At 43.2% G+C, this 27,282-nt stretch overlaps 2 protein-coding genes across 4 annotated transcripts in view; both read right to left on the reverse strand.

The window, feature by feature from the left end:
- LOC306770797 (receptor-type tyrosine-protein phosphatase mu-like) overlaps positions 1–21,703 on the reverse strand; it is a 190,215-nt gene extending 168,512 nt beyond the window's left edge. For all 3 annotated transcript variants that reach the window (XM_079259751.1, XM_079259750.1, XM_079259752.1), the window contains exon 1: positions 21,409–21,703. In XM_079259751.1, coding sequence (XP_079115877.1) covers positions 21,409–21,496 — 88 coding nt within the window. In that variant the 5' untranslated portion in view covers positions 21,497–21,703. The remainder of the gene's footprint in view (positions 1–21,408) is intronic.
- A 1,204-nt stretch (positions 21,704–22,907) lies between these two features.
- Positions 22,908–27,282, reverse strand: part of LOC306770580 (uncharacterized protein) — a 9,302-nt gene continuing 4,927 nt past the window's right edge. The window contains exons 5-8 of the mRNA XM_079259456.1: positions 27,263–27,282; positions 25,307–25,440; positions 24,613–24,661; positions 22,908–24,542 (exon numbers count right to left, since the gene is read on the reverse strand). The exon at positions 27,263–27,282 is cut by the window's right edge and continues 115 nt beyond it. Coding sequence (XP_079115582.1) covers positions 24,393–24,542; positions 24,613–24,661; positions 25,307–25,440; positions 27,263–27,282 — 353 coding nt within the window. The 3' untranslated portion in view covers positions 22,908–24,392. The remainder of the gene's footprint in view (positions 24,543–24,612; positions 24,662–25,306; positions 25,441–27,262) is intronic.

The following is a 27,282-nucleotide window of genomic DNA, read 5'->3' on the forward strand; positions in this document are numbered from 1 at the left end:
ATACAGTGTGATCGAGAGTAAGCGCTCAGACTACCACACGCCGAACTGAGAAAACACCCGAGAATCAGTTCGGTTCTCTGCAGTTGGACCACAGAGCAGCCGGTTCTGACCCGTCCAAACTCATCATGACTGATCGGATCAACTGGTCCAGGTGAGAAGACAGACTTCTACTTTCCTCAGAAAGCAGAAGGATCATTATCCATCACTGTTCTTATCAGAGTCGGGTCGTAGCAGTTTCCGCAGAACAGCCCAGAACTAGTTCTTCCAGCTCCTCCAGGGCTTCCCAGACCATCTGAGAGACCCTGGAGTGCGTCCTGGGTCTTCCCGTGGGCTCACCAGGAAGGCGACCAGTAGGAATCCTGACAGACGCACACGTCACCTCATCCGGCTCCTCTGGATGCAGAGGTGCAACAGAAGCACTCTGAGCCTCTTCCAGATGGCCGAGCTCTTCGTCCTGCATCTAAGGAGGAGCCCGGCCTCCCTGCGGAATAAACTCATTCTGTACCGGTCACTACGAACAGTCCGTGACCCTGAGAGGGTTGGGATCACACGCGACCGGTAAACCCAGAGCAGCGCCGAAAGCTCACAACACACAGACGAGGTTCTGATAATGCAGCACCGATCTACCCGTAGATGTTCTGCTCCAGCCTTTCCTCACTGAACAAGACTTCAAGCAACTTGAACTCCTCCGCTGGGGGTCAGGATCTCTTCCTGACCTGGTGAGGACACTCCACCACTTTCCAGCTGAGGACCACAGATTCGGAGGTGGTGATCTTCATCCCAGTTGCTCTAGATTAGCTCCAGTTAGAGCTGAAGATCACAGCCCAGATAAGCAAACAGACCAACAACAAAAAAAGACCAAATCTTGAGATTACCAGACACCAATTCTGTCCATGTAAGTTATGTGACGAAGGACAGTCCTAAGAGAGTCCTCTCACAGGAACTTCCTTCAACTCACTGCCAACAATGTTGCCCAAGCTCTGACACCGGTAGTTAAGACACCAAACAGCATTTATCAGGATCCGGTACCATCCACTGGACTTCCCGAACGACACACGGACCTCTCCAAGTCCGCAAAGCAAATGTCGGCAGATCATTAGCAGCTCGTTTATTCTGAGGTTAAAACTGCTCATAAGAATTTACTGTAAACGACAAAAAAGCAACGTAAAGGCGTTCCGACATCCCACTTTAGAGGTTCAGTGAATGCATCTGGAGGTGACGAAGACAAAGGCTGGAACGCTCTTTGACTTGGGAATTAATAAAAAATAATTTCAGACTTTTTGTTTGAACTTTAGAAACTTCCTGGTTAAAAAGTGAAGCAAGCACGCAATCAGGTCTGCATGAAACCACCTGTGTGACAGGTGAGCAGCTGTTCCGACCAGATTTCAGGTGGAAATGTGAAGCAGAGTCTCATCTGAACAGAAACAAGCTGCTTCCTCACACCTGAGAAGGCCCAGAAAGAAAGTGTGGTCGGATAAAGTGGTTCAGATCAGGAAACTGATCTCATCTCTTTGTGCGTCTTTAACCTCTCTTAACCTCAGCCAGTCCCAGCGGTGCTCCTTGGTTTCCCGCGGTTACGCTCTGACACACATTCAGCCAATCATTAATCAGTCTGGTGGCACATTAAGAGTCTGCTGCCGCCTGAGGACACGAGTGCTCACAGTGACCCAGAAACTTGTCCTCGCCGCAAAGACGTCTCAGACAGCAGGAGGTCGCAGGCTCAGATGGACACTCGGCAGTAAACGCACCACCGTGGGTCTTCTCTGTGATGCCTTCACTGCCCGGCTTTAAATCTGGGAGCTGAAAGCGTTGCACACACCTGAGACATCAGGACAAAACTTTAAAACAGAGATTAGAGCAGCGGCGCTCCTTTTTACAGCAGGCAGTGAACACACCAGCATTCATTTCAACATGAACGTTATTTTCTGTTTAAGAGCAGCCAATCAGAACAGACCTAGAGCTGGCCAATCGGCTTCCAGAACACAGGTCAGAATGCTTCTAACTGAGCGGCACAAAGAGGAACGAAATGGCGGCGGTTCTGTCTGTGGTCGCCATCAGCTGGCTGGTGAAGTCAAAATGGCTGATTTACAGCGTTAATATGGTCTCATGCATCTTTTTAGGGAGTTTTTTTCCTTTGTTGTTTCATGATGTTCTGCGTTTTTTATGACCTAAAATATGCAAATAAAATCTGATGTGATTTCTCACATCAGTCTAAATAAAACGCTGAGTCAGGATCTGTGGTTTTATATCCGATTTCATGTTTCTGCAGGAGGAAATCAGAGCAAACTTTTAATATTCCTGACAGTTTACACATCACTGAACATCACACCAGCTGGACCAGGCTGTGGTGGACTGAACCAGACCAGAAAAGACTGGACCAGACTGTGAGATCATGGTTGTTGGGTTTTTCTTTTTATTTACTTTTTTATTTTTCCTAATGTATCCTGACTTCTTTGAGAAAAAGTCTAAAAGGCTGAAAGTAAAACTCAGCTCAGTGCCGCCGAGCCTGAAACGTGATTAATATTTAAAACACACACTCACACACACATATTAGCTGCATATGAATATTTACTGTAGTAATTTAGGTTAAATAGCAGCTCCTGGGCCCAACGTCCCAGTAGGCTTTAACGACACACTAACATGCCACAGGAAGCTCTCGGTGTGTGTGTGTGTGTGTGTGTGTGTTACTTATCTGCTGGCTGGCAGCATTTTTCTGATCATTATCATAATGATCATGATAAAAAAGGGAAAGCTTTAAAATCTCAATAAAATATTTATCCTTCCTTCCTGTGGTCTTACCGGCGGCACTGAACTGACACACACACTCACGCAGACACACACACATACACACACACATACACACACTCACGCAGACACACACACACACGCACACTCACGCAGACACACACACACGCACACTCGCGCAGACACACACACACGCACACTCACGCAGACACACACACAAGCACACTCACGCAGACACACACACACTCACGCAGACACACACACACGCACACTCACGCAGACACACACACACGCACACTCACGCAGACACACACACATACAGATGGGATGTTGAACTGAAGGAAAAGTCTGAATTATTGCCTGACCATTAAAATGACACCTTCTGCAGGACAGAAGATCTCAGGATATTAAAGACAAACGGTCATCCTGTAATTGTCCCACAGTTTCATCTGCACCTGAACACAACACCTTTCAGGTAATAAAACATCATGCATCCATCATGCATCCATCATCCATCCATCATGCATCCATCATACATACATCATACATACATCCAACCATCATGTATCTGTCCATTCATTGTGCATACATCCATCCCTGAATTCATCCATCCATCCATCCATCTATCCATCTTGTATACAACAATCATTCAAGCATCCCTCCTCTATCCACCAAACATCCATCCATCCATACATCCTATATACATCCATCCTGTATCAATCCATCCATCCTGTATCCATCCGTCCATCCTATTATCCATCCATAGATCCTGTATCCATCCATCCATCCATCCTGTATCCATCCATCCATCCATCTTGTATCCATCCGTCCATCCTGTATCCATCTGTCCATCCTGTATCCATCCATCCATCCTGTATCCATCCATCCATCCATCTTGTATCCATCCATCCATCCTGTATCCATCTGTCCATCCTGTATCCATCCATCCATCCATCTTGTATCCATCCATCCATCCTGTATCCATCCATCCATCCATCTTGTATCCATCCATCCATCCTGTATCCATCTGTCCATCCTGTATCCATCCATCCATCCATCTTGTATCCATCTGTCCATCCTGTATCCATCCATCCATCCTGTATCCATCCATCCATTCTATTATCCATCCATCCATCCATCCATCTTGTATCCATCTGTCCATCCTGTATCCATCCATCCATCCTGTATCCATCCATCCATTCTATTATCCATCCATCCATCCATCCTGTATCCATCCATCCATTCTATTATCCATCCATCCATCCTGTATCCATCCATCCATTCTATTATCCATCCATCCATCCTGTATTCATCTGTCCATACTATTATCCATCCATCCATCCATCCATCTTGTATCCATCCATCCGTCCTGTTATCCATCTATCCATCCTGTATCCATCCGTCCATCCTGTATCCACCCGTCCATCCTGTTATCTATTCATCCTGTATCCATCCATTCATTCTGTTTTACATCCATCCATCCATCCTGTATCCATCAATCCATCCATCCGTTCTGTTTTACATCCATCCATCCATCCTGTATCCATCCATTCATTCTGTTTTACATCCATCCTGTATCTATCCATCCATTCTTTTTTTAACCATACATCCATCCATCCTGTATCCATCCATCCTGTATCCACCCATCCATTCTGTTTTACATCCATCTATCCATCCTGTATCCGTCCATCCTGTATACATCCGTCCATCCTGTATACATCCGTCCATCCTGTATACATCCGTCTATCCTGTATACATCCGTCCATCCTGTATACATCCGTCTATCCTGTATACATCCGTCCATCCTGTATCCATCCGTCTATCCTGTATCCACCCATCCATTCTGTTTTACATCCATCTATCCATCCTGTATCCGTCCATCCTGTATCCATCCATCCATCCTGTATACATCCGTCCATCCTATATCCATCCGTCTATCCTGTATCCACCCATCCATTCTGTTTTACATCCATCTATCCATCCTGTATCCATCCATCCATCCTGTATACATCCGTCCATCCTGTATCCATCCGTCTATCCTGTATCCATCCGTCCATCCTGTATACATCCGTCCATCCTGTATCCATCCGTCTATCCTGTATCCACCCATCCATTCTGTTTTACATCCATCTATCCATCCTGTATCCGTCCATCCTGTATCCATCCTGTATACATCCGTCCATCCTGTATACATCCATCCATCCTGTATACATCCGTCCATCCTGTATCCATCCGTCTATCCTGTATCCATCCGTCCATCCTGTATCCATCCGTCCATCCTGTATCCATCCGTCCATCTTGTATCCATCCGTCCATCCTTTATCCATCCGTCCATCCTGTATACATCCGTCCATCCTTTATCCATCTGTCTATCCTGTATCCATCCGTCTATCCTGTATACATCCATCCATCCTGTATACATCCATCCATCCTGTATACATCCGTCCATCCTGTATCCATCCGTCTATCCTGTATACATCCATCCATCCTGTATCCATCCGTCTATCCTGTATCCATCCGTCCATCCTGTATCCATCCGTCCATCCTGTATCCATCCGTCCATCCTTTATCCATCCGTCCATCCTGTATACATCCGTCCATCCTTTATCCATCTGTCTATCCTGTATCCATCCATCCATCCTGTATCCATCCATCCATCCTGTATCCATCCGTCTATCCTGTATCCATCCATCCATCCTGTATCCATCCGTCTATCCTGTATACATCCATCCATCCTGTATCCATCCGTCTATCCTGTAACCATCCGTCTATCCTGTATACATCCATCCATCCTGTATCCATCCGTCTATCCTGTATCCATCCATCCATCCTGTATCCATCCATCCATCCTGTATCCATCCGTCTATCCTGTATCCATCCATCCATCCTGTATCCATCCGTCTATCCTGTATACATCCATCCATCCTGTATCCATCCGTCTATCCTGTATCCATCCGTCTATCCTGTATACATCCATCCATCCTGTATCCATCCGTCTATCCTGTATACATCCATCCATCCTGTATACATCCGTCTATCCTGTATCCATCCGTCTATCCTGTATCCATCCGTCTATCCTGTATCCATCCGTCCATCCTGTCTCCATCCGTCTATCCTGTATACATCCATCCATCCTGTATCCATCCATCCATCCTGTATCCATCCGTCTATCCTGTATCCATCCGTCCATCCTGTATCCATCCATCCATCCTGTATCCATCCATCCATCCTGTATACATCCATCCATCCTGTATCCATCCGTCCATCCTGTATCCATCCGTCCATCCTTTATCCATCCGTCTATCCTGTATCCATCTACCATCCAACCATCAGCAGATGGAGCTGCAGGCTGACTCAAACAGAACCAGAGATCCAGAGGAATTTGTGTTTGAATGTGTTCAGAAACAGCAGATCTACATCAATCTTATTAAGGACCAGAACCCGGAACTAATCTGCTGAGATGAAGCAAACGGACCGACAGGAACAGAACCAGAACCAGAACCAGAGACGTGGCTGTGGGAAGTGTTGATGTGTTGAAGCTCAAAACAGAAACACCTGTTTGTCTGTCAGACTGCTGAACAGGCAGGAAGCATCTTAGCATAGATTATACTGATAACACACACTAATCCCTGTCTCATTACTGCACACAGACCAACACACACATCCACACACCATCTTCAAACAATAATCCTATGAATATGATCAGGGATTTGGGCCACAACACTAATCAGACTGACATCTCTGGACACACACACACGCTCCCTGCAGTGTGTGTGCTGTAATCTTGTGAAGACATGCTGACTCTTCTTTCTAATCTGTTGTTGCAGAAATAATTTGGTTAATCTGTGAAACATCTCGCTGTCAGGGACACCCTCTGTTGCCATGACGCTTCTATGCGTCTCCTCTGAGATTTAACACGACCATCGTCCACCTACTGACACTAATCGCCGTTTCTTCATGGGCGGGGCCTGAGCTCAGTACTTCAGGCTTTGATTGGTGGAGACATGTGAACTACAGCGCCTCCTTTATGTCAGAAGAGTAAAGTCAGATTCAGAAACCTGCAGCGATTCCAAGAAAAAGTTGCTGAAATTTGGGTTTCAACATGTAATTTTTTCAAACAAGTGAAGATTTTGTCCAAAATCATCAATGAAAGTTGAGAAATTCTGACTTCTGAAATATGATAGTCAGGAAACCTTTGTCTAAAATTTTCAGCACATTATTGGATATAAATATGTGTAGATGTCACAGAATACATTTTCAATCCCATTTTTTCTATCTTTTTCATGTCATTTCAAGCCTTTTTTCCTTTGTCACACACACAAATGCTTTGTAAATACTAGGGCTGTGATGATATGCTTTTGTCCCAATTCGATTCAATTCCGATTTTTTGGGTGCCGATTCGTTTTACATTGTGATTCTCACAATTCCTCAATATTGCTGATTTTTGGAGATTAAAAACAAAATAAATACATAAAACTTGTTTTTTTGCTCATCATTTTCCTTAATATCAATTAGAAAAAAAAACATCACAGTAGCCAAACCATCATTCTGCTGCTATATTGCCAAAGAAAAAAGATAAATAAAATAAAGTAAAAAGATAAATAAAAACAATAAAAATGACAAAAATTTTATAATTGATTATTTTTATTTGTTTGAAAAAATAAATAGATTTTTTAACAAAAAAAAAAAATCGATTTTAAAATTGTGAAGCAAAAAAATCCTGATTTTCGATTTGATTTTCCCACCCCTAGTAAATACTGCTCCATGTTTTCCAGGGATTTCCAAGTCCTGACCTGTTTGATGTTGAGAACGTAGGAGAATTTAGAGAGTCAGACTGTTGAACGCCTCGAGATGTCTTCGTAAGATGAATGAGACAGAAAAACACCTGAAACGTTTCATCACGTCTCCTCTGTGTTACAAGTGTTTGGGTAAAAATACTTAAAAGTGGGGAGAAGACATCATTTGGGAATAGATTCACTGAAAGATTCACTTCTTGTGGAATATGTTGCAGGTCTGATGTGTAAAACTGGATGTTCATTCTGAGCAGTAAAAAGCTCAGACTGCTCCATCAGGCCATCCTGACTTTCCTCATCAGTTGCCTTCAGGTTCTCCGGATCATTCCAGTGCTTTTCTGTTCTGTGTCACGTTACAAGCTGGATTGTGTTCTGTCCTAATGTGTTTAACTTTGGTCTCTGCAGCACCTGAACTTCCTCTGAGGATCAATAAAAGCTTCTTCTATCTTGGTGCTGCAGCTGTTTTCGCTCTCAGAAAACAGGATTTTCTCTTGTGTGTAAAAATCCCAAATCTTCACTTTCTCATTATCATGTCCATGTTTGTGCCGTGACCTGGAGCATTAAACTGTCCCGTGGTGAGTTCAGGGACCGGGAGAGATTTGGATCTTGGTGACAGAGCTTAGTGCTGACACCAGCCTCCGTCTGCGCGCTCTCAGAAACATAAAACCTGCTCCTCGTCTTCTATCTCATCTCACACGTTAAACAAAAGGAGCCTTAATCCGGCTCCTTTAATCCCCGCTGGGTTTGCAGACGCTGCGTTAATCCTGAGGGCCACCGGGGCCGATCGCAGCGCCTCGGCCCGCCGGGGATCCTTTCCCCAGCGGTATTAATCCGCCCTGGACCGAGCGCGAACACACAGAGGAAGCAGCGCGTTATTAGGCAGAAAACGGGAACTTTCCTGCTTCTGTTGCTGCTGATAATTCACAGCTCTGATGTGGATTTGTGGGAAGATTAAAGCAACAAAGATTTTCTGCATTTTTTAAATTACTGCAGCACAAACATGAAGCATGGAGCTGCAGGCGGGAGGTTAGCAGGGAGACAAACATCATCCTCATGCTGCAGGAATCAGCTTCAGTGTGAAGATCTGAACATTTCAGACGTCTATCTGCATCTCACTGGCTTTAATGCTTCTGCCTCACTTTTGACTTCTTTCATTGATTAACAGCAAAATACTGAGCAGATTACTAAATATTTTACTACATTAATCTTGTTTCTGCGGTGTGTTTTGGGAAATAAATAAAGCTAATAATTCAAGCAGAGAAAACGGTTGTCTGATCAGGAGAAGTTATTGATACAGCGACTGATTTGCCACGATAGATCTGACCTGCAGTTTGCTTCGCAGGCAGCGGTCGCTCTGTGGTTTGATGCCTCCAGATCCTTCTACTATTGATAAGTTACCTTATGTTTACAAGCCAATGGTGGTTTAACCACCTGCTGAAGTTCAATCCCAACAAGGGGAGGAGTTCACCTGATGATTGACGTCTTATATGTCTGGATGTGAACAGAAAGAATCTGTGTAAAACCGCTCAATAAAAACATCTGCAAACGCAACTGTTGTTTGTCAAATCTTACAAATATTGTGGTAAAAACTAATGGAAACGCAGTTTAAGACATTTCTTTCTGGGATAAATAAAGTATAAATAAAGTTTTTTATTCCATTTAATTTTACTGTATTACACACAGCAAATACACACTGCTAAAAACACACTGCAACACACACACATTACACCCAACACTACGTAGCACTGCATCATGACACTACTACAACACATACTGCCACACACACACTATGAAACACCTAGATTTATAATCAGTTTAAAACACTCAGATGAACACACACAAACACACACACACACACACACACACACACACACTGCATAACACACCACTACACGCTGCAAATCACATTGCAGCAAACACTGCAACACAGACGATTTCACACTGAGATAAACTCACAGTCACATAAACTAACAATCAGATAAACACACATTCAGCTCAACACACACTCTGAACAACACACACTTGGATCACCACACACAAACAGTGTGTGTAGCGCACAGCAGGGCTGACCGGCTCAGTGTGGCCACTCTGCTCGCAGCTCTAACACTATTAAAGGTGACTGTGTGCAGCAGCTGAAAGCCTAAATTGGCTTAAGAAGCAGCCTGAGAACAGAGTCATATGATCCATGGACATACACACACACACACTGTGTTTTTCTCTCAGAGTTTATGGGTTCAGTTCGTCTGCAAACTGTTTCAACATGACTCAAATATGAAGAAATTACAGAAAACGTCATTCTGTCTAAAAAAAGACGTAAAACTGAGCTTTCTTCAGGACGACAGAGTAGTGTTTCTGTGAGCTTCAGGATTCAGAGTTCAGGTGATTACGGTGAATCATGACTGAAACAAAGCGTCTGCACAGCCCCCCCGCTCTATAAAGGCTACACTAGAAAACTAACGATTCAGACTAAAACAGTCTCCGTGATACAGATTTAACTCTTAACACATAAAAACTACAAATGTCTCAAATTGTCACATATTTTAACCATGTGCTCTGTGTCGTGTATGTTTACCATTATTATGTTAACAAAATGTATTGTTTGTTTTTCTCTGGTGAATTTTATATATATACATATATATATATATTTGTTGGGTTTATTTACATATTTCATCATGTTTCTATTTATACTGATTCGCCATGGGACTGCAGATGAAAATTAACCTGAGGAACTAAATCTGGCATATTTAAATGGTGAACTTTGCATCAATTAAAATGCAGTGTGCCACTTTAAATAAATGAATAAACAAATTTAAAGGTTTTTTTTTTAGGTCTGTTGTTGGTTGATGATTAAGTATCTTCTGGTTTTATTACAACTGGGAGTTTAAACATCTGCCCAAATTTACACAAGAAATCAGAAAACTATGTGTCTGAGAAAAATGGGTGTTAAACGTTGCCAAACATCCTGGACAAGCCCCCATTTATTTTATGATAAGTGGACTGAAGCGTCATCAGAATGGTCTCCTGGAAGGGTGGCTGTCAAGAAGCCCTTCTAGGTCAGGGAAATGGAGGAAAGGCAGAGGTAAACTACATGACACAAGAACTGGACTGAAAATCATGGGAAACAAGTCTGATGAATGGATGGATCCTCCCCAAAACCTTTAACATTATTGAAGCAATTTGGTATCATCTGGACAGAAGACAGGACAAAAAGTAGAAAAATCCAAAGAGGAGGTTGGAAAATCATTTTCCTGAAAACTACCTAAAGAAATGATGGAAAGTTTGTCAAAGAGGATTTAGACTGTGTTAAAAAAAAAAAAAAAAAAAAAGCTAAAATATTAACATTCAAGCTGGAAAGTAGGACTGGACACTGTTTTTGCCTCTTATACTATATTTATATTTGAACATGTTTTAATAAATTGCTGCAGCTGTTTCCTGTTTCCTGGAAGGGTACATAATGCTGCTGCTGTCTGAATTCTGTCTGTTCATGTGCACCACATTCTGATCAGGTCTACATCTTCTCTGGTCTGTTTTCGTCAGATCTCCCTTTGTTTAGGTCTTCCTCAGATCAGGAAACTGAAAACACACATCTCAGGTCCTGGTAGGCTCTCCTAAGGTGTGTTCAGGGTCAGAAATAAAAGAACTTTCAGCTGATTTTGTCTTGCTTCTCTGGTCTTCAACAGCTATTTGTGAGACCTGCAGCTTTGATCTGAAGATAAAAGCACATGAAAAGTCAGAAGATGACATGATTCATCAAACCTGCCGAGTCCACGTTAAGACCATCAGCCAGGATTAATGTACACTAATCCAATATGTTTCTGATCCAGAACTACTCCACCTCTTGGAGACCTAAACTCACCAAGGACCTCTGAAAGTCCCCGACACCAGTATCAGAATAAACAAGAACTGAAACAGTTGCTTAAATTTGAACCCAGAGTCAAAACCCGTTTCCAGGTCTTACGAACCCAATCTGGACAGACCCAACTAATTCTTGTTAACTGGAAACCTGAACATATTCTCGTTCAGAGAACCAACAGAAACACAGAACAGGATCATGGAGGTTCACCCTTGAAGGCAGCAAAAGTGGAAAAAGTCCTGAAACTGAACACACACCGTCTAAATGTAACCACAAAAATATGCAGTTGAAGTCTGATCTCAACTGGGCCAGAGGACGGACAGAAACGATGGCAGAAGAAGAAAGAAAAGATATGAAGAAAGTCTCTGAGGTGTGAGGGGAAAATAATTAACTCACTAAGGGCCCTCAACACACACAAACACACACCTGAATTCAGTGTGTGTTAATCTGTGAGCTTCATTAAAACCCTGACGAGACAGAACAAAGAGCTGACTGCACCTGGACACACACACACATACTGTAGCGCACACTCAGGAGGAAAAGGTAAAGTCCTGAATCAGCGACAGTCCTGAACCTGGACACACCAGGTCATCAGGGAGTGTGTGTGCTGCTGAGTTAACAGCAAAGCTCTAATTACAGACCGTCCTCTCTCTGTCTTTGTTCACCTTTCAGTCACATCAGAGAAACATTAAAGCAATGAACATATTCCTCCATGGACCAGTCCAACACCAGTATGAAACCCGTATGAAACCAATCAGTCCAAACCAACAGATTATAAACCAGTCTAACATTAGTCTAAGACCAGTCCAACACCAGTATGAAACCAATCTAACATCAATCAGTCCAAACCAAGAGATTATAAACCAGTCTAACACCAGTATGAAACCAATCTAACATCAATCAGTCCAAACCAACAGATTATAAACCAGTCTAACACCAGTATGAAACCAATCTAACATCAATCAGTCCAAACCAAGAGATTATAAACCAGTCTAACATTAGTCTAAGACCAGTCCAACACCAGTATGAAATCAATCTATCAATCAGTCCAAACCAAGAGATTATAAACCAGTCCAACACCAGTATGAAACCAATCTAACATCAATCAGTCCAAACCAAGAGATGATAAACCAGTCCAACATCAGTCCAAGACCAGTCCAACACCAGTATGAGACCAATCCAATATCAATCAGTCCAAACCAAGAGATTATAAACCAGTCCAGCACCAGTCTAAGACCAGTCCAACACCAGTATGAAACCAATCTGACATCAATCAGTCCAAACCAAGACATTATAAACCAGTCCAGCACCAGTCTAAGACCAGTCCAACACCAGTATGAAACCAATCTGACATCAATCAGTCCAAACCAAGAGATTATAAACCAGTCCAACACCAGTATGAGACCAATCTAACATCAATCAGTCCAAACCAAGAGATTAAAAACCAGTCTAACATTAGTCTAAGACCAGTCCAACACCAGTATGAAACCAATCTAATATCAATCAGTCCAAACCAAAAGACTATAAACCAGTCCAACAGTCTAAGACCAGTCCAACACCTGTATGAGACCAATCTAACATCAATCAGTCCAAACCAAGAGATTAAAAACCAGTCTAACATTAGTCTAAGACCAGTCCAACACCAGTATGAAACCAATCTAATATCAATCAGTCCAAACCAAAAGACTATAAACCAGTCCCACATTATGTCTAAAACCAGTCTAACACCAGTTTGAAATCAGTTAAATGTAAGTCTAAGAACCTTCCAACACCAATATAAAACCAGTATAAAACCTATAAATCTAATATCAAACACCAGTGTAAAACCAGTTCAACATCAGTTTAAAAACATCTAAAACCAGGCATGAAACTGATTCTAAAACCAGTTTGACTGTCAAATACCAGTATAAGTCGCAACTTTTTCTGCTGCTAAAACATTGACTGTATAAAAAGAGATGGGCGGAGCCTCCGTGACGTAGGTTTCTGAAGAGCTGAATTGAAGCTCGGTGGGCGGTTCCTACTTCGCCATCTTGGCAGGGGCATGTGTGTCGTCTCGCCCAGAAAATACAAATATGGGCAAAGAGGTGGAGCTGAGAGGGGGGCTGTGAGCGTCATGGTGGATGATTGACATCGAGCGAACTCCGAGCTGTCTGTAGCTAAGAGCTAACCGAACTAACCCGGAGATAACAGGAGCTAACCAGCTAACAGAGGTAAGCGGGCTAAAAACCGCGGTTATTCTACGTTCTTCTGACTTGAAGCAGGAAATTGGGTACCTGTCAATCAAAAGGACACGCCCCTAAATGTGCCGAACTTTGAGATTCATTTACTTTTAAACAGTGAGTTAGAAAAAAATTCACTCCCCCCACAGTTGTCATGAAGGTAAACCTGACCTTTTAAACTGAAAACGGATTATTGTACCAGGCTTTAAACATGTTTATTTCTGCTGTAAACATGTTTATTTCAGCTGTAAACATGTTTATTTCAGCTGTAAACATGTTAATTTCTGCTGTGAATTGGTCTTTTTAACATGGGAGTCTATGGGGATTTGCTCCGTTTTGGAGCCCCTATCGGATGTCGGGGGAACTGCAGTTTTATGCACTTCCACATAGGCTTCACTTCTAACTGCCTGAGGTTGCCGCTTGTGCTAAAACAATAATGCGGCTAATGTATGAATTTTACTGGTTGAGGAGTAATTTTGTGCTCGTGCACACACCCTCACTGTGGAACACACACAAAGAAATTCATGTGATGCAGCTTTCAAATGAAAGGCTGTAAAAAAAGGAACACTCTGTGAAGGTGTGGCTTATGTTCAGGTGCATTGTCTATCTAGGTGCGCGTATAGCCCAGAAATGATGATAAACTGTCTAAAACTTTTAAACAAGCACCACACCAGCCCATAGCCCAAAACCAGTTCAACATTAGTCTAAAAACACTCCCAAAACAGTCTAAATCCAGTCAAACATTAGACTAAAACCAGTTCAATAACAGTATAAACACAAGTTTAAATCAAGCCTAAACTCAATCTAAAGAAAATAACCTGAGACCAGTCCAAAACCACTACAGACCAAGCCTCAAAGCCAATCTAAAGCTAGACCAAAAACATAGACTAAAACCAGACTAAAACCTTAACCTAAAACCAGTAGAAATTTAAGCAACACCATGAATTCTGATGCCTTCATTGCCCACCATGTACCTGGACACGCAGGTGCATGGTGTGTAATAGGAACAGGATTCCAGCAGGCAGTTACAGTCCATCTAATTCAGATGTAAATGACTGCATAAATCCATGAACCTTTATACAAGTTGAATGGACAGTTGATACAGTGGGCGGAGCTTAAGATAATTCCTAAACCATAACACCATAAGACCTAAAAAAGACTCAAATTCCTTTAAAATGTGACCTTTAGCAGCACGAAGACGTAACAAACCTTCAAGTCTGATGGATTACAGCACAGCGCACGGCGAAACGGGAAGGAGGGGTTACAGAGCCATAAGCTGATATTTTATTATTTTTTTAGTGTTAAAATGAACAGATTTGTCTCTAAAATGACAAGAATCTTTAAAAGCAACAAGAAATTAAGCTCCTCTCCCATGTTGGAGGATGATGTTTCGTTCCACCTCCGAAAGGCACCACTGTAGAGAAGATAAGGTGGGTAATGGTGCTAAAAAGTCTGCTTTTCCTAACAAGTAAGGAATGTATGCAAACCCTCTGATAGGCTGAGCAAATATAACACACAGGATAACTCCTCCGCTGAAAACACACTTTCATTTCTGCAGCTAAAACTGAAATTATGGGAGAAAAATGAAGTTTCTGCTCAGACTGAAGCAAGATTTGTTTCTGTTGAATGTTTACAGAAGTCAGAAGTCTTTGTGGCATTAACTTATCACCTCTAAAATGTTTTATGTTGCTGAATTTATCAACTGACTGAATGATTCAAGTCTTTTTCAGATGTCTTTTAGCTTCCATGGAGCCAGGATCCCAGTGCTGTACTATAACAGGTACAAGTAAAATCTGCAATCAAACATTAATTCTCTTAGTGTAAGAGTTTCTTTTTGTTCAGACAAATGTTTGGCATCAGGAAGGTTTAAATCGGTATTTTGACCAATTTTCCAGCTGGGATAATGCAAAAATCATCATTGCAACAAGTTTAAACAACGAATCAAAGAGGCCATAGAAATCAGAAGACGGGGGTCCATTCCAGCTGTCCCATACATGGACTCTGTCCAGCCAAGACTGCCAGGCGGCTGGAGGCGTGAACAGGTGGGCAAAAAAACATTGTCCGGATTGCAGGGCTGGTCACGCCTCCAGGATACCACCAGACTGAAGGGTGACTGGAAACACGCCACGTTTACAACGTAGATTATTCTGCTCAAAGGAACAGTACAACACAGCAACCAGACCATCATTCTGCTGCTTTAATGCTGGACAGGAAAAGTAAAAGTTTTTGTCTTTTGTAACAGTAGCTGCAAGGCTAGCTGCTAGCTTCCTGTTTTCTCTGCTATTTGCCACCCGGACGCTTTAGGGGGACGGACCGGTCCGTCTCCATAAAGTTTCCCGGCAGCAGTGCGATTTTTAGCTTCCTGCTACACTTCACATCTGCGTTTCTGTCATTTCGTTATCATGAAATTAATCAGTTTTGAACATTTATGAGTCGTAGTTTAATGTACACCTGTTACAGTTAGATGAACTGGTTACACAGTGAATCGGTTCCCGTGGAGGGTGGAGGGGAATCAACGCATGTGATGCAGACAACTTTAACTTTATATCTATGATGCTTCCCTTGGCAAAGTAAATTTGCCCAGCAGAACACAGCATTCAGAAAATCCATTTTGCCTGCTTAAATGCTGGACAAGACAAAAAAAAAAAAAAAAAAAGACAACTTTAACTTCTTCGTAGGGCAGGGATTGCCGGTTCGATGTCGACGTGCCTCCTAAGTGAACACAGTGAAGGTATTTTCTGGCTGTGACGATATGCTTTTGTCTCGATTCGATTAGATTCCGATTGTTTTGGGTGCCGATTTGATTTAAATTGCGATTTTCACAATTCTTCTTTAATGCTGATTTTTGTCGATTAAAAATAAACCAATAAAACTTTCTCTTTGCTCGTCATTTTTCTTGATTTCAATGAGGGAAGAACAACACAGCAGCCAAATCATCATTTTGCTGCTATAATGCCCAAGATGACAAGTTAAAACATCAATAAAAACAATAAAAATGACAACAAATTTTATAACGGACTATTTTTATTTATTTGAAAAAAAAAGTGATTTTTTTTGACAAAAAAAAATCTATTTTAAAATTGTGAAGCAAAAAAATCCCAAATTTTTTAGTTCGATTCGATTTTCCCACCCCTAATATTTTGTGACTTGTTGACTCGATCTGTTCTTGCAGGTGAGACTCGTACCTGAACAAGTTGCAGAACATAAACAGGTTCCTACACTCCTGTCTGTGTTCTCGCTTCATTCAGATGTTCTGCAGATGTTCTGGCTGCAGCTGAGCTCTGTGGGCCTCAGGATGGATGCATCAGGGATCAAACTAACCGACCAACTGGACGGGCGCCGGGATCACAAACCAACCAGAGTGTCATGTTGGTTTTCGTCTTTAAGTTCACAACAAACCAGCGCAGTAAACAACAACAACGTGACAAAATCACAAACAGCCGCAGAGTTAAAACACTGAAAACAAAGATTCAAGCAGCCGTTGCCCCTGACGACCGGGCGCGCTGATTAACCTCGCTCCATCTCCACGGTTATCAGGGCGTGGTGGCCATCTTGGACTCAGGCCGTAGAGACTTTAATTTCATTCTCCGCTGCTTCTCTCACACACACACACACACACACACACACACACACACACACACACACACACACACACACGCACGCACGCACACACACCCCACAGCCACCCATATGCGCAGCAAAGAGGGACGGTCAGGAGGCGGAATCAAACACACCCTGAGGCTGCAGACAAACTGCCAAAAGTTCAAACAGTTCCTGATCTCCTTCTGTCTCCTCCTCATCCTCACTCTGCTCCTTCTTCAGGACTTCTGTCTGTTAGCAAAGCCCAGTTTATTAAAGAGCGTCTCATTGAAACCGTCCCTTTGAACGCAGCCGAAGTCTCCGCCGGCAGCTGCGGCATCGTGTGTACTCTGGACTTAAACACAACCGCTGTCGGATTAGCGGGAGACACTGAGAACAGGAAGCTCTCCGGCAGCTTCGGAGCCGCTTTTGTCTGCAGTTTCAATGGTTTTTACTTCAAACTGTTGTTCAGGAACTTTTCCAGCTTCCTGACACGACGTCATGAACTCATCACCCTTCATCCTCCGACGGGGCCTCCTGATGAAGACGAGGAGGACTCCTGCAGATGAACAGCTGGCAGTAAGGACAGAAACAAGCAGAACTGGTTCACATCAAGAACCAGCTGAAGTCCAGAAGCAGCTTCTAAACCAGTCACAAAATCTGAAACCAGTCTGAAATCTGACACACATCAAGTCCAAAACCAGGTCCCGAAGGTTTTCCAAAACCAGTTAAAAAGGCTGAAACCAGTCACAGACCTGAAACCAGTTTAAAATCTGACACAAGTCCAAAACCAGGTGCAGAATCAGCCTCTAAACCATTAACAAAGCCCGAAACCAGTCTGAAAAATGACACACATCAAGTCCAAAACCAGGTCCAAAAAGTGTTCTAAAACCAGTTAAAAAGGCTGAAACCAGTCACAGACCTGAAACCAGTCTAAAATCTGACACAAGTCCAAAACCAGGTGCAGAATCAGCCTCTAAACCATTAACAAAGCCCGAAACCAGTCTGAAATCTGACACACATCAAGTCCAAAACCAGGTCCAAAAAGTGTTCTAAAACCAGTTAAAAAGGCTGAAACCAGTTTAAAATCTGACACAAGTCCAAAACCAGGTCCCGAAAGTTTTCCAAACCCAGTTAAAAAGGCTGAAACCAGTTACAAAACCGAAAACCAGTTTAAAATCTGACAAGTGCTAAACCAGGTGCAGAATCAGCCTCTAAACCAGTAACAAAATCCAAAACCAGTCTAAAATCTGACATACATCAAGTTCAAATGCAGGTACAGAAACCACTCCAAAACCTGTTAAAAAGGCCAAAACCAGTTCAGAATCCTACATAAGTCCTAAAGCAGGTCCAGAAACTGCTCCAAAACCAGTTAAAATGACTGAAACCAGTTTATAATCTGACACATCCAGTCTCAAAACCAGTTCCAGGAGCAGGTTCTAAACCAGGTGCAGAAAATGCTCTGAAACCAGTTGCAAACCCCAAAACCAGTTTAAAATCTGACAAGTGCTAAACCAGGTGCAGAATCAGCCTCTAAACCAGTAACAAAATCCAAAACCAGTCTAAAATCTGACACATATCAAGTTCAACTGCAAGTCCAGAAACCACTCCAAAACCCAATAAAAAGGCCAAAACCAGTTCAGAATCTGACATAAGTCCTAAAGCAGGTCCAGAAACTGCTCCAAAACCAGTTAAAATGACTGAAACCAGTTTAAAATCTGATTTCAAATTAATCTAAAATCATCAGAAATGAAAGTAAAATCAGAAGAAAATGTGAGAAATCAGAAGTGATGATGTCATGAATCTGCTTCCGTAGAATCATTATGACTCATCAGCTCATCGTCTTCATCACAACCTGCACCTTCATCACCTCGGTGGTGGACTGCAGCACACGGACTGTGGCGCCTGAGATTTCCCAGCCGCTGACGGGGACATTAAAGGCTTCACCAACACGTCTCCAACCAGACACCTCAACCTGGGACCAGCGGGGATCACCAGACTAACCAGTCCAGACAGAAATTCTGACCAATCAGAGAAGATCCAGCACAAACCCCCCCCCCCCCCCCCCCCCCCCCCGATGAAGACTCCTGGTCACCTTCATCCTCCATCTCCACGCCGGATTTCTGCAGCCACACAAACAAAAACACGCTGCTTGTTCTGGAAAACGCAGCTTTTCTGAATTCTGATTCAGTTCCAGATGCGTTCACATCTGATTCCTCCTTCACTCCGGTTCTGATCTGCATGATCCGATCCATTCTGGTTCTCGCTTGACGTTCCTCTGCTTTATTTCGCTCCATTCCTCCTGAAACACGATCAGTTATTAGTTTAATGATCCGCGGAGGTTCTGCTGGATTCAGCAGGATGCTGTACTGGTGACACGGAGCTACTGGGATCAATATGGTGATCAATGGGGATGGTGGAGTTTTAGTGGAATGACATTAAACTGGCTCAGTTTTAATGGGAGTCTGGTGGATGTGACTACTGTGTTAAAATTAAACTGGAGCCACTTATTGATCAACATGATCAATAATGACAAACTTTTCCTCCGATCTGAAAGGTTTTCTGGCTCTGCTGCGTCCTTCTGGGTCCTGGTTCTGGTTCTACACTCAGGTTAAAGAGGGGTTCTGGTTCTGGTTCTGGTTCTACACTCGGGTTACAGAGGCGTCCTGGTCCTGGTTCTGGTTCTGGTTCTACACTCAGGTTAAAGAGGGGTCCTGGTCCTGGTTCTGGTTCTACACTTGGGTTAAAGAGGGGTCCTGGTCCTGGTTCTGGTTCTACACTCGGGTTAAAGAGGGGTCCTGGTCCTGGTTCTGGTTCTGGTTCTACACTCGGGTTAAAGAGGGGTCCTGGTCCTGGTTCTGGTTCTGGTTCTACACTCAGGTTAAAGAAGGGTCCTGGTCCTGGTTCTGGTTCTACACTCAGGTTAAAGAGGAGTCCTGGTTCTGGTTCTACACTTGGGTTAAAGAGGGGTTCTGGTTCTGGTTCTGGTTCTACACTCAGGTTAAAGAGGGGTCCTGGTCCTGGTTCTGGTTCTACACTCGGGTTAAAGAGGGGTCCTGGTCCTGGTTCTGGTTCTGGTTCTACACTAAGGTTAAAGAGGGGTCCTGGTCCTGGTCCTGGTTCTGGTTCTACACTCAAGTTAAAGAGGGGTTCTGGTTCTGGTTCTACACTCGGGTTAAAGAGGGGTCCTGGTTCTGGTTCTGGTTCTACACTCGGGTTAAAGAGGGGTCCTGGTCCTGGTTCTGGTTCTACACTCAGGTTAAAGAGGGGTCCTGGTCCTGGTTCTGGTTCTACACTCGGGTTAAAGAGGGGTCCTGGTCCTGGTTCTGGTTCTGGTTCTACACTAAGGTTAAAGAGGGGTCCTGGTCCTGGTCCTGGTTCTGGTTCTACACTCAAGTTAAAGAGGGGTTCTGGTTCTGGTTCTACACTCGGGTTAAAGAGGGGTCCTGGTCCTGGTTCTGGTTCTGGTTCTACACTCAGGTTAAAGAGGGGTTCTGGTTCTACACTCGGGTTAAAGAGGGGTCCTGGTTCTGGTTCTGGTTCTACACTCGGGTTAAAGAGGGGTCCTGGTCCTGGTTCTGGTTCTACACTCAGGTTAAAGAGGGGTTCTGGTTCTGGTTCTACACTCAGGTTAAAGAGGGGTCCTGGTTCTGGTTCTACACTCGGGTTACAGAGGCATCCTGGTCCTGGTTCTGGTTCTGGTTCTACACTCAGGTTAAAGAGGGGTTCTGGTTCTGGTTCTACACTCGGGTTAAAGAGGGGTCCTGGTTCTGGTTCTACACTCGGGTTAAAGAGGGGTCCTGGTCCTGGTTCTGGTTCTACACTCAGGTTAAAGAGGGGTTCTGGTTCTGGTTCTACACTCAGGTTAAAGAGGGGTCCTGGTTCTGGTTCTACACTCGGGTTACAGAGGCATCCTGGTCCTGGTTCTGGTTCTGGTTCTACACTCGGGTTAAAGTGGGGTTCTGGTTCTGGTTCTACACTCGGGTTAAAGCGGCGTCCTGGTCCTGGTTCTGGTTCTGGGTGTTATCGGTCTGAGAACTCCCAAACTGACAGAGAGGAGGAGGAGGAGGAAGAGGAGGAGATTTTCCAGCTGGAAACTTGGATGCCAACACGCAGAAACTCTCGTGTTCACTCTGCCGCCCTCCCACCCCACCCTCCTCCTCCCCCCCGAACCTCTCCAGAACATCCACGGATGTTCGGTTCGGACGGGTCCTCTTACCTTTGAAGGTGTCCGCGCGCGCGCCCGTTAGTCCCGGTGAGAGCAGCAGGAGAGCCGCGGTCAGCAGGAAACTTCCAGTCCGCTCCATGTTCACTCCGAGACCCTCCGGAGCGCGAGGGGAAAACTACAGAACAACTCCGACCCACTTCTCCTCCTCCTCCTCCTCCTCCTCTTCTTCTTCTTCTTCTTCTGTACTTTTGGGCCGCTGAAACACGCACGGACTCACGCAGGCGGCCAGGTGAGCGCGCGGACAGGTAACCCGGGAGCTCGCGGACAGAGTTGGAGCTTTCAGCGTCTCCGGTATGTTTCAACCCTCATAGGAGAGAGAGAGGGAGCGCGCGAGACAGAGTCCGCTTACCGAGCAGCTGGTGACGTCAGAGGGGGGGGGGTGAGAGACACCGGGGGAAACGGAGAAGCGGAGAGAGAGAGAGAGAGAGAGAGCGACTGTTTAAATGTTTTTTCTTTTAGTCTCCACCTTCTTTCCTCTTTTTCTCTAATGTGTTTATTAATTTCTTTAAGTTTTATTTGTTTTTAAGACAATTTCAAAGTTTTTTGTCTTTGATTTTAAACTTTATTACTTGTTTATTCTGTATATTTATTTACTTTCCGTCATATTAAAGTTTTAATGTTTTGTTTGTGTTTAGGATATTTGTGTGTTTTTATTTCGTCTGATTCATGAATTTAATATTTACTCCATCACAGTTGGATCTTTTTTCTCTTTTCTTTGTTTTCTGCTTGGATTGAAATTTTTACCTATTTTATCATCAAATTCTGTGATATGAATGTATTTATTTCACAATAAATATTTTTTCCTCATTTATTAATTTCTTCACTGTTATTTTTTTTTTTAATTTCTTTTTGTTTGTTTCTTCTTATTGGAATATTCAAATATAAATCGACCCATAATAAATAAAACCATTTAATGTTTTATGTTCCGTTGTTCTGGTCTCAGTTCAGTCTGACCGGGAAACGGAGCGCGTGCTGCAGTCATGAATCTGCGGCTTCAAAGTTCACGCGCTGCCCCCTGCTGGTTTACCATCACCAACATGTTTCATCAACTTTTTCTGTCTTTCTCATGTCGCTTCTCTTTGTTTTCTGCTCTTTCTTTTAGCGTCTTACGTTCAAATGTCAATTTGTTCCCAGCTTAAATGTGTGTGTGTGTGTGTGTGTGTGTGTGTGTGTGTGTGTGTGTGTGTGTGTGTGTGTGTGTGTGTGTGAATACCAGGACCTTTAAATGGCGTCCAGCGATGGGAAATACAACAAACTGTTTCATTTAGGAGGTTTCTGAGGCTGTGACGCCCCCTGCAGGACAAACAGTGGAACAACAAGTTTATTATTATTATTACTAGTAGTAGTAGTACTACTAGTAGTAGTAGTAGTAGTAGTAGTAGTAGTAGTAGTAGTAGTAGTGGTAGTGGTGGTGGTGGTATTGAGGCAAATTAACTTAAAATAATTAAAGAAATCAACACAAATAATCCAAATCTGCTTCACTCTTTACTTTATAAACTTTTTATTGACATATTTGATGAGAATTTACAAAGAAATAAGTAAATGGTTGCAGCCTGATCATAAAAACTTGATTTTTCACATTTTTTATGCAGCACAAGTGCAGAAAATAGTTTGAAATGGTACAAAGGTAAAGATTAAATAACCAGACAAAACTGGAAAATAATATAACTTATTTTTCATATTTAAGGTAAAAAGCCTGAACAGTTGGTGTCCCAACTTTTCTACATGACTTCCAACCAGAGATCCACGATATCAGATATTTGGCTGATGTCAGACATGCAGATATTCTTCAAATCATTTGGTTGAAGCTGAGAATCAGTTAATTTGATATGATATTATCAATAGTTTTTGTTTAAATATATCTACAGGATGGACAATAACTGATCATTTATTTGGAAGCTAATATCGGGCCGATATCATGCATCTGAGCTTCAGACCCTAAAAGTAATACTGGAACACGCTGTGGTTGACCTGGGAGCACCAGTTGAATGCAGAAAGTAGTGTGTATAAAAACTGGTGAATAACAATAAAAAAAAGATTCTACTTCGTCGTAACACTTAGAGGTGTAGCTTAGAGATAAAACTGCAGAGGAAATGTTTGTCGAGATTTAAAGACTCAGAAACTGGAGGAAAGTATGAGAAAGAGGTGAAACAGAACGAAACCCCAACAGAATCAGAAGCTGGACTTTCTGACTCAACATCCTGGCTGACAGGCGGATCAATACATCGTTTTGTTTCCAGGAATACCTCGTGCATTCAGCTGATATCGGCCTCGGATACTTTCATGTGTCAGAATGGTAGAAAAACATTTGGGTTATGAATTGATTTCTTTATTTCTTTGTTAATTTGAACTATTTGCTGGTTTTATGCTTTTTTCATCGTGCAATGAGACTTTGATCTGCTTTCATTTAAACTTAAAAACAGGAACATTGTGGTGTGAGAAGTAGCGTTCTTACAGGTGCAAAAACAACGTATCAAAACAGTGACACTAACCAGTCACTAACTAGTTGTGTTCAACATGAGTTCCTCTCAGAAAGACGGAAACTCAGGTGTCACAGCGGAGCTCTGAGAGCTGCAGACCGGTTGAGCTCAGCTGAAGGACACTTCCACAGCCTGAGCGCCGTTCTCTACACTAACCTTTGTGCTTCAGATGGAGCTCGTTGTGCAAAGATGCACTTTGAAAGCTTTAAATTCACCATGACTCATTCAGTGAGCAGAAACTTCCCAACATCACGCAGGAGGGGGGGGGGGGGGGGGGGGCAAGAATGTTCAACATGTCTGTCATAAGACTCACAAACAGTGAAATACATCACTGTTATAATAAAATAATATAAACATCCATATCTGCATCATCATGATGATGTCGTCCATCATCACCCGGCACCCTTCCACAGCTCCCATGTCCTGCCTCCACCTCTCACGCAGTCAGGAGGCCCCACCTCCGGCTCGCAGGTGAGCTGTAGGCCCCACCCACCTCTACCCAGCCTTCAGGTAGTTAAAGAGGGCACTCAGCCCCCCCTCCAGCACCTCCTTCACAGGCTTCAGCAGCGGGTTGTGGATGATGTGGAGTCCTTTGTCCAAAGGATGGCAGGCCAGTTTCTCCAGACGAGACAACTGGTGCATCTCCTAAAGAGACAACATCGTCATCATCGTCATCACCACCAGCATCATCTTCATCACCAGGTGAGCTGCTTACCTGTGGAACGTCTTTAATGTCGTTAAAGTCCAGATTTAACAGCTCCAACCTGAAGGAGAACAAGTTAAAACAAGTCTTTTCATTTCTGCATCCGAGTTTTTATTTCTTTGTTTTTCAGAAAAATTCTCAACATCTCCATAAAACCGAATCTGTTTTATCTGTAACACACATAAACCTGCATGTCCTGGCACTGGCAGCAGCTGTGGACCCCCCACCGCCCGCCCTGTGTTGAAACCATGATGGTTTTATGCTTTTATTAGCAGCTTCGCACCATAAACGATGCATTTTCAAAAGTTAAGCTGATTACCAGCATAGTGACTTTTTCCTTTTGCATGATGAGGACACACCATCCACACTGTGGCATTTTTCAGACATTCCCACTAATGAAATGGTGCAAAGTTAGTCTTTTTGGGTTCCTAAAACACTGGTTCCAGATTAATAAAACACCCTAAAGATGAAAAACCAGAAGTCTGTACACCCCAGCTCCTCTCTGTGTGGACATAACCTTCATTTAAATCACAAAACAGTCAAAGTCTCGGGGACCCCCTGTGCTCTTTGGAGCTCTTTGGACCCCAGGTTGGGAGCCAGTAGAGCCGGCTGCAGCTTCCAACCACCTGCTTCCAGTGGAGTTGAGACTGTCAGTGTTAATCTGGTGCTACTGGGTTTAGTTAATTACCAAGTTAAGCGCGGTTACCTGGTAAGAAAGCAGAGGGCCCTGGGCAGGGAGTGGAGGCTGTTTCCCTCCACGATGAGGATCTTTAGGTCCACCAGAGCCTGGATGTTTTCTGCCAGGTTCTCCAGACGGTTACAGGAAACATCTAGGAACACCTGCAGAGGAAGCCGTCTCAGGTAAATGAATCATTCTTTGCAGGTCAGAGTGAGTTTGCATGCTGATAAATTGTTGATCTAATTTAACCCTTTACTGCCGAATGGATCATTCCTGAGACCTATTGCATCACCAAGTGGTGAAAACTTTATTCAAAACTTTATTTTATGCAGTCTCTTGCTTTATTCCTCCTGGTGGATATTTGTGCAGTAGTTCCAACAGTAACATGTCCGTCCGTCCTCTTAACCGCTTAGTCCATTTCAGGGTCACAGGAAGCTGGACTCTATCCCAGCAATCATTGGGCGAGAAGCAGGTACACCTGGACAGGTGGCCAGTCCATTGCAGGGCAACAGTAACATACAGTTACTGCAAATTAATCCTACTTTTGTCTTTTTTTCAGCTTTTTTTAGATAAAGACACAGTACACATAATAAGTAACATAGTAAACATAGTAAACCAACGTAGTTGGTTAATTGCCGGGAAACTGATGATGTTCCAGTCTAATGAGCGGAGGTTCCTTCTTCTAGTTTCTGTGGCGTCCTGGGTGACACTGTTTGCTCTGGAAACCGTTGGGTTTCATGGAACTTCATGATTGATTATCGGCTTTCAAATCAAAATTTCTGCACTGCTTTTATTTATGTCAAGTAGGTTTCTTTCACTTTGGTTCTGGTTATACTGGTACAGCCATGGGCCTGTTTGACAGCCACCATAGAAGGTCTAAGACTTGGAAACGGTGCCAGAACCACAACCAGAATGGTCTTTCTGAAAGCAGCTGATCTTTGATCATTAATTCTAATCTGTCAATGCAGTCATTGACTATAATCTCTGATTTTGATAGTCAAATCATCCAAGATCTCAAACATTGATAAAAGACTCCAATCAAACATATAAATGAATCCAACATCCTGTCACGGTGAGTTGGAGGTGTGGACCCAAACTCAGGACAGAATGGCATGAGGTAGACGTGTTGCAGGAACAGGTTTTTTATTCTTAAACTGAACAGAAAACAGCGGTAACTACAGCTAGGCTAACACAATGGAGCTAACAAAATATACTAGCAAACAGAACTGAAACCAAGGGCTATAAATACAGACAGAAACAGAACAAGACACAGGTGTAATGACTAACTAACTGAGTCCAGGTGAATCTAATGAATGGGAAAGCAAAACAGGAAACAAGACAAAAGGGAACTAAACAAGGAAAACTACAAAATAAAAAGGAATCCAGAACTAAAAAGAGACAAAAAGTCCAAACCATGACGCATCAAGGATTACTGATTTCCTTCAGTGTGTGCGCGTCACTGTGAGGACATTGTGTGATGCTGTGGTGGCTTCTGCAGAGTTTAACATAGAAGTCTGCTGGGTGTGAGAGGGATGGAAACAGGCTGAACAAGCTTGTCAGGAAGGCTGGTTCTGTCCCAGACTGTCCCATGGACTCTGTACAGAAAGTACAATGCTGGCCATGATGAAGTCAGTCCTAAACAACACGTCTCAGCCTTTACACGAAACCTTGGTGGGTCCCAGTAGCCCCTATGGTTTACATCCAATTAATCTTATCTGCCTGTGAAATTGCCACCTGAGATGTTGTATTATTGTAAATAAAAGATTCCTGCACACAATATTTTAATATCATTCATTCTTTAGTAAAAGTTTTTGTTATAGTTTAATGTTTTTTTCTACTACTCTTTCTACTTGTCATTGTAACATCTGAATCTCTTGGTTTACAGGATGAGCAAGAAATTATATTGTCTCTGAAACAATAATTCATGTATAACCAACAAAGACCATGTTGCATCCCAGTAGCGCGTAGCCAGTCAGGACGTACCAGAGACTTCATGCTGTAGA

The sequence above is a fragment of the Telmatherina bonti genome (genome assembly GCF_933228915.1).
Source record: "Telmatherina bonti genome assembly, chromosome: 20".
In the NCBI taxonomy this organism is placed as follows: Eukaryota; Metazoa; Chordata; class Actinopteri; order Atheriniformes; family Telmatherinidae; genus Telmatherina; species Telmatherina bonti.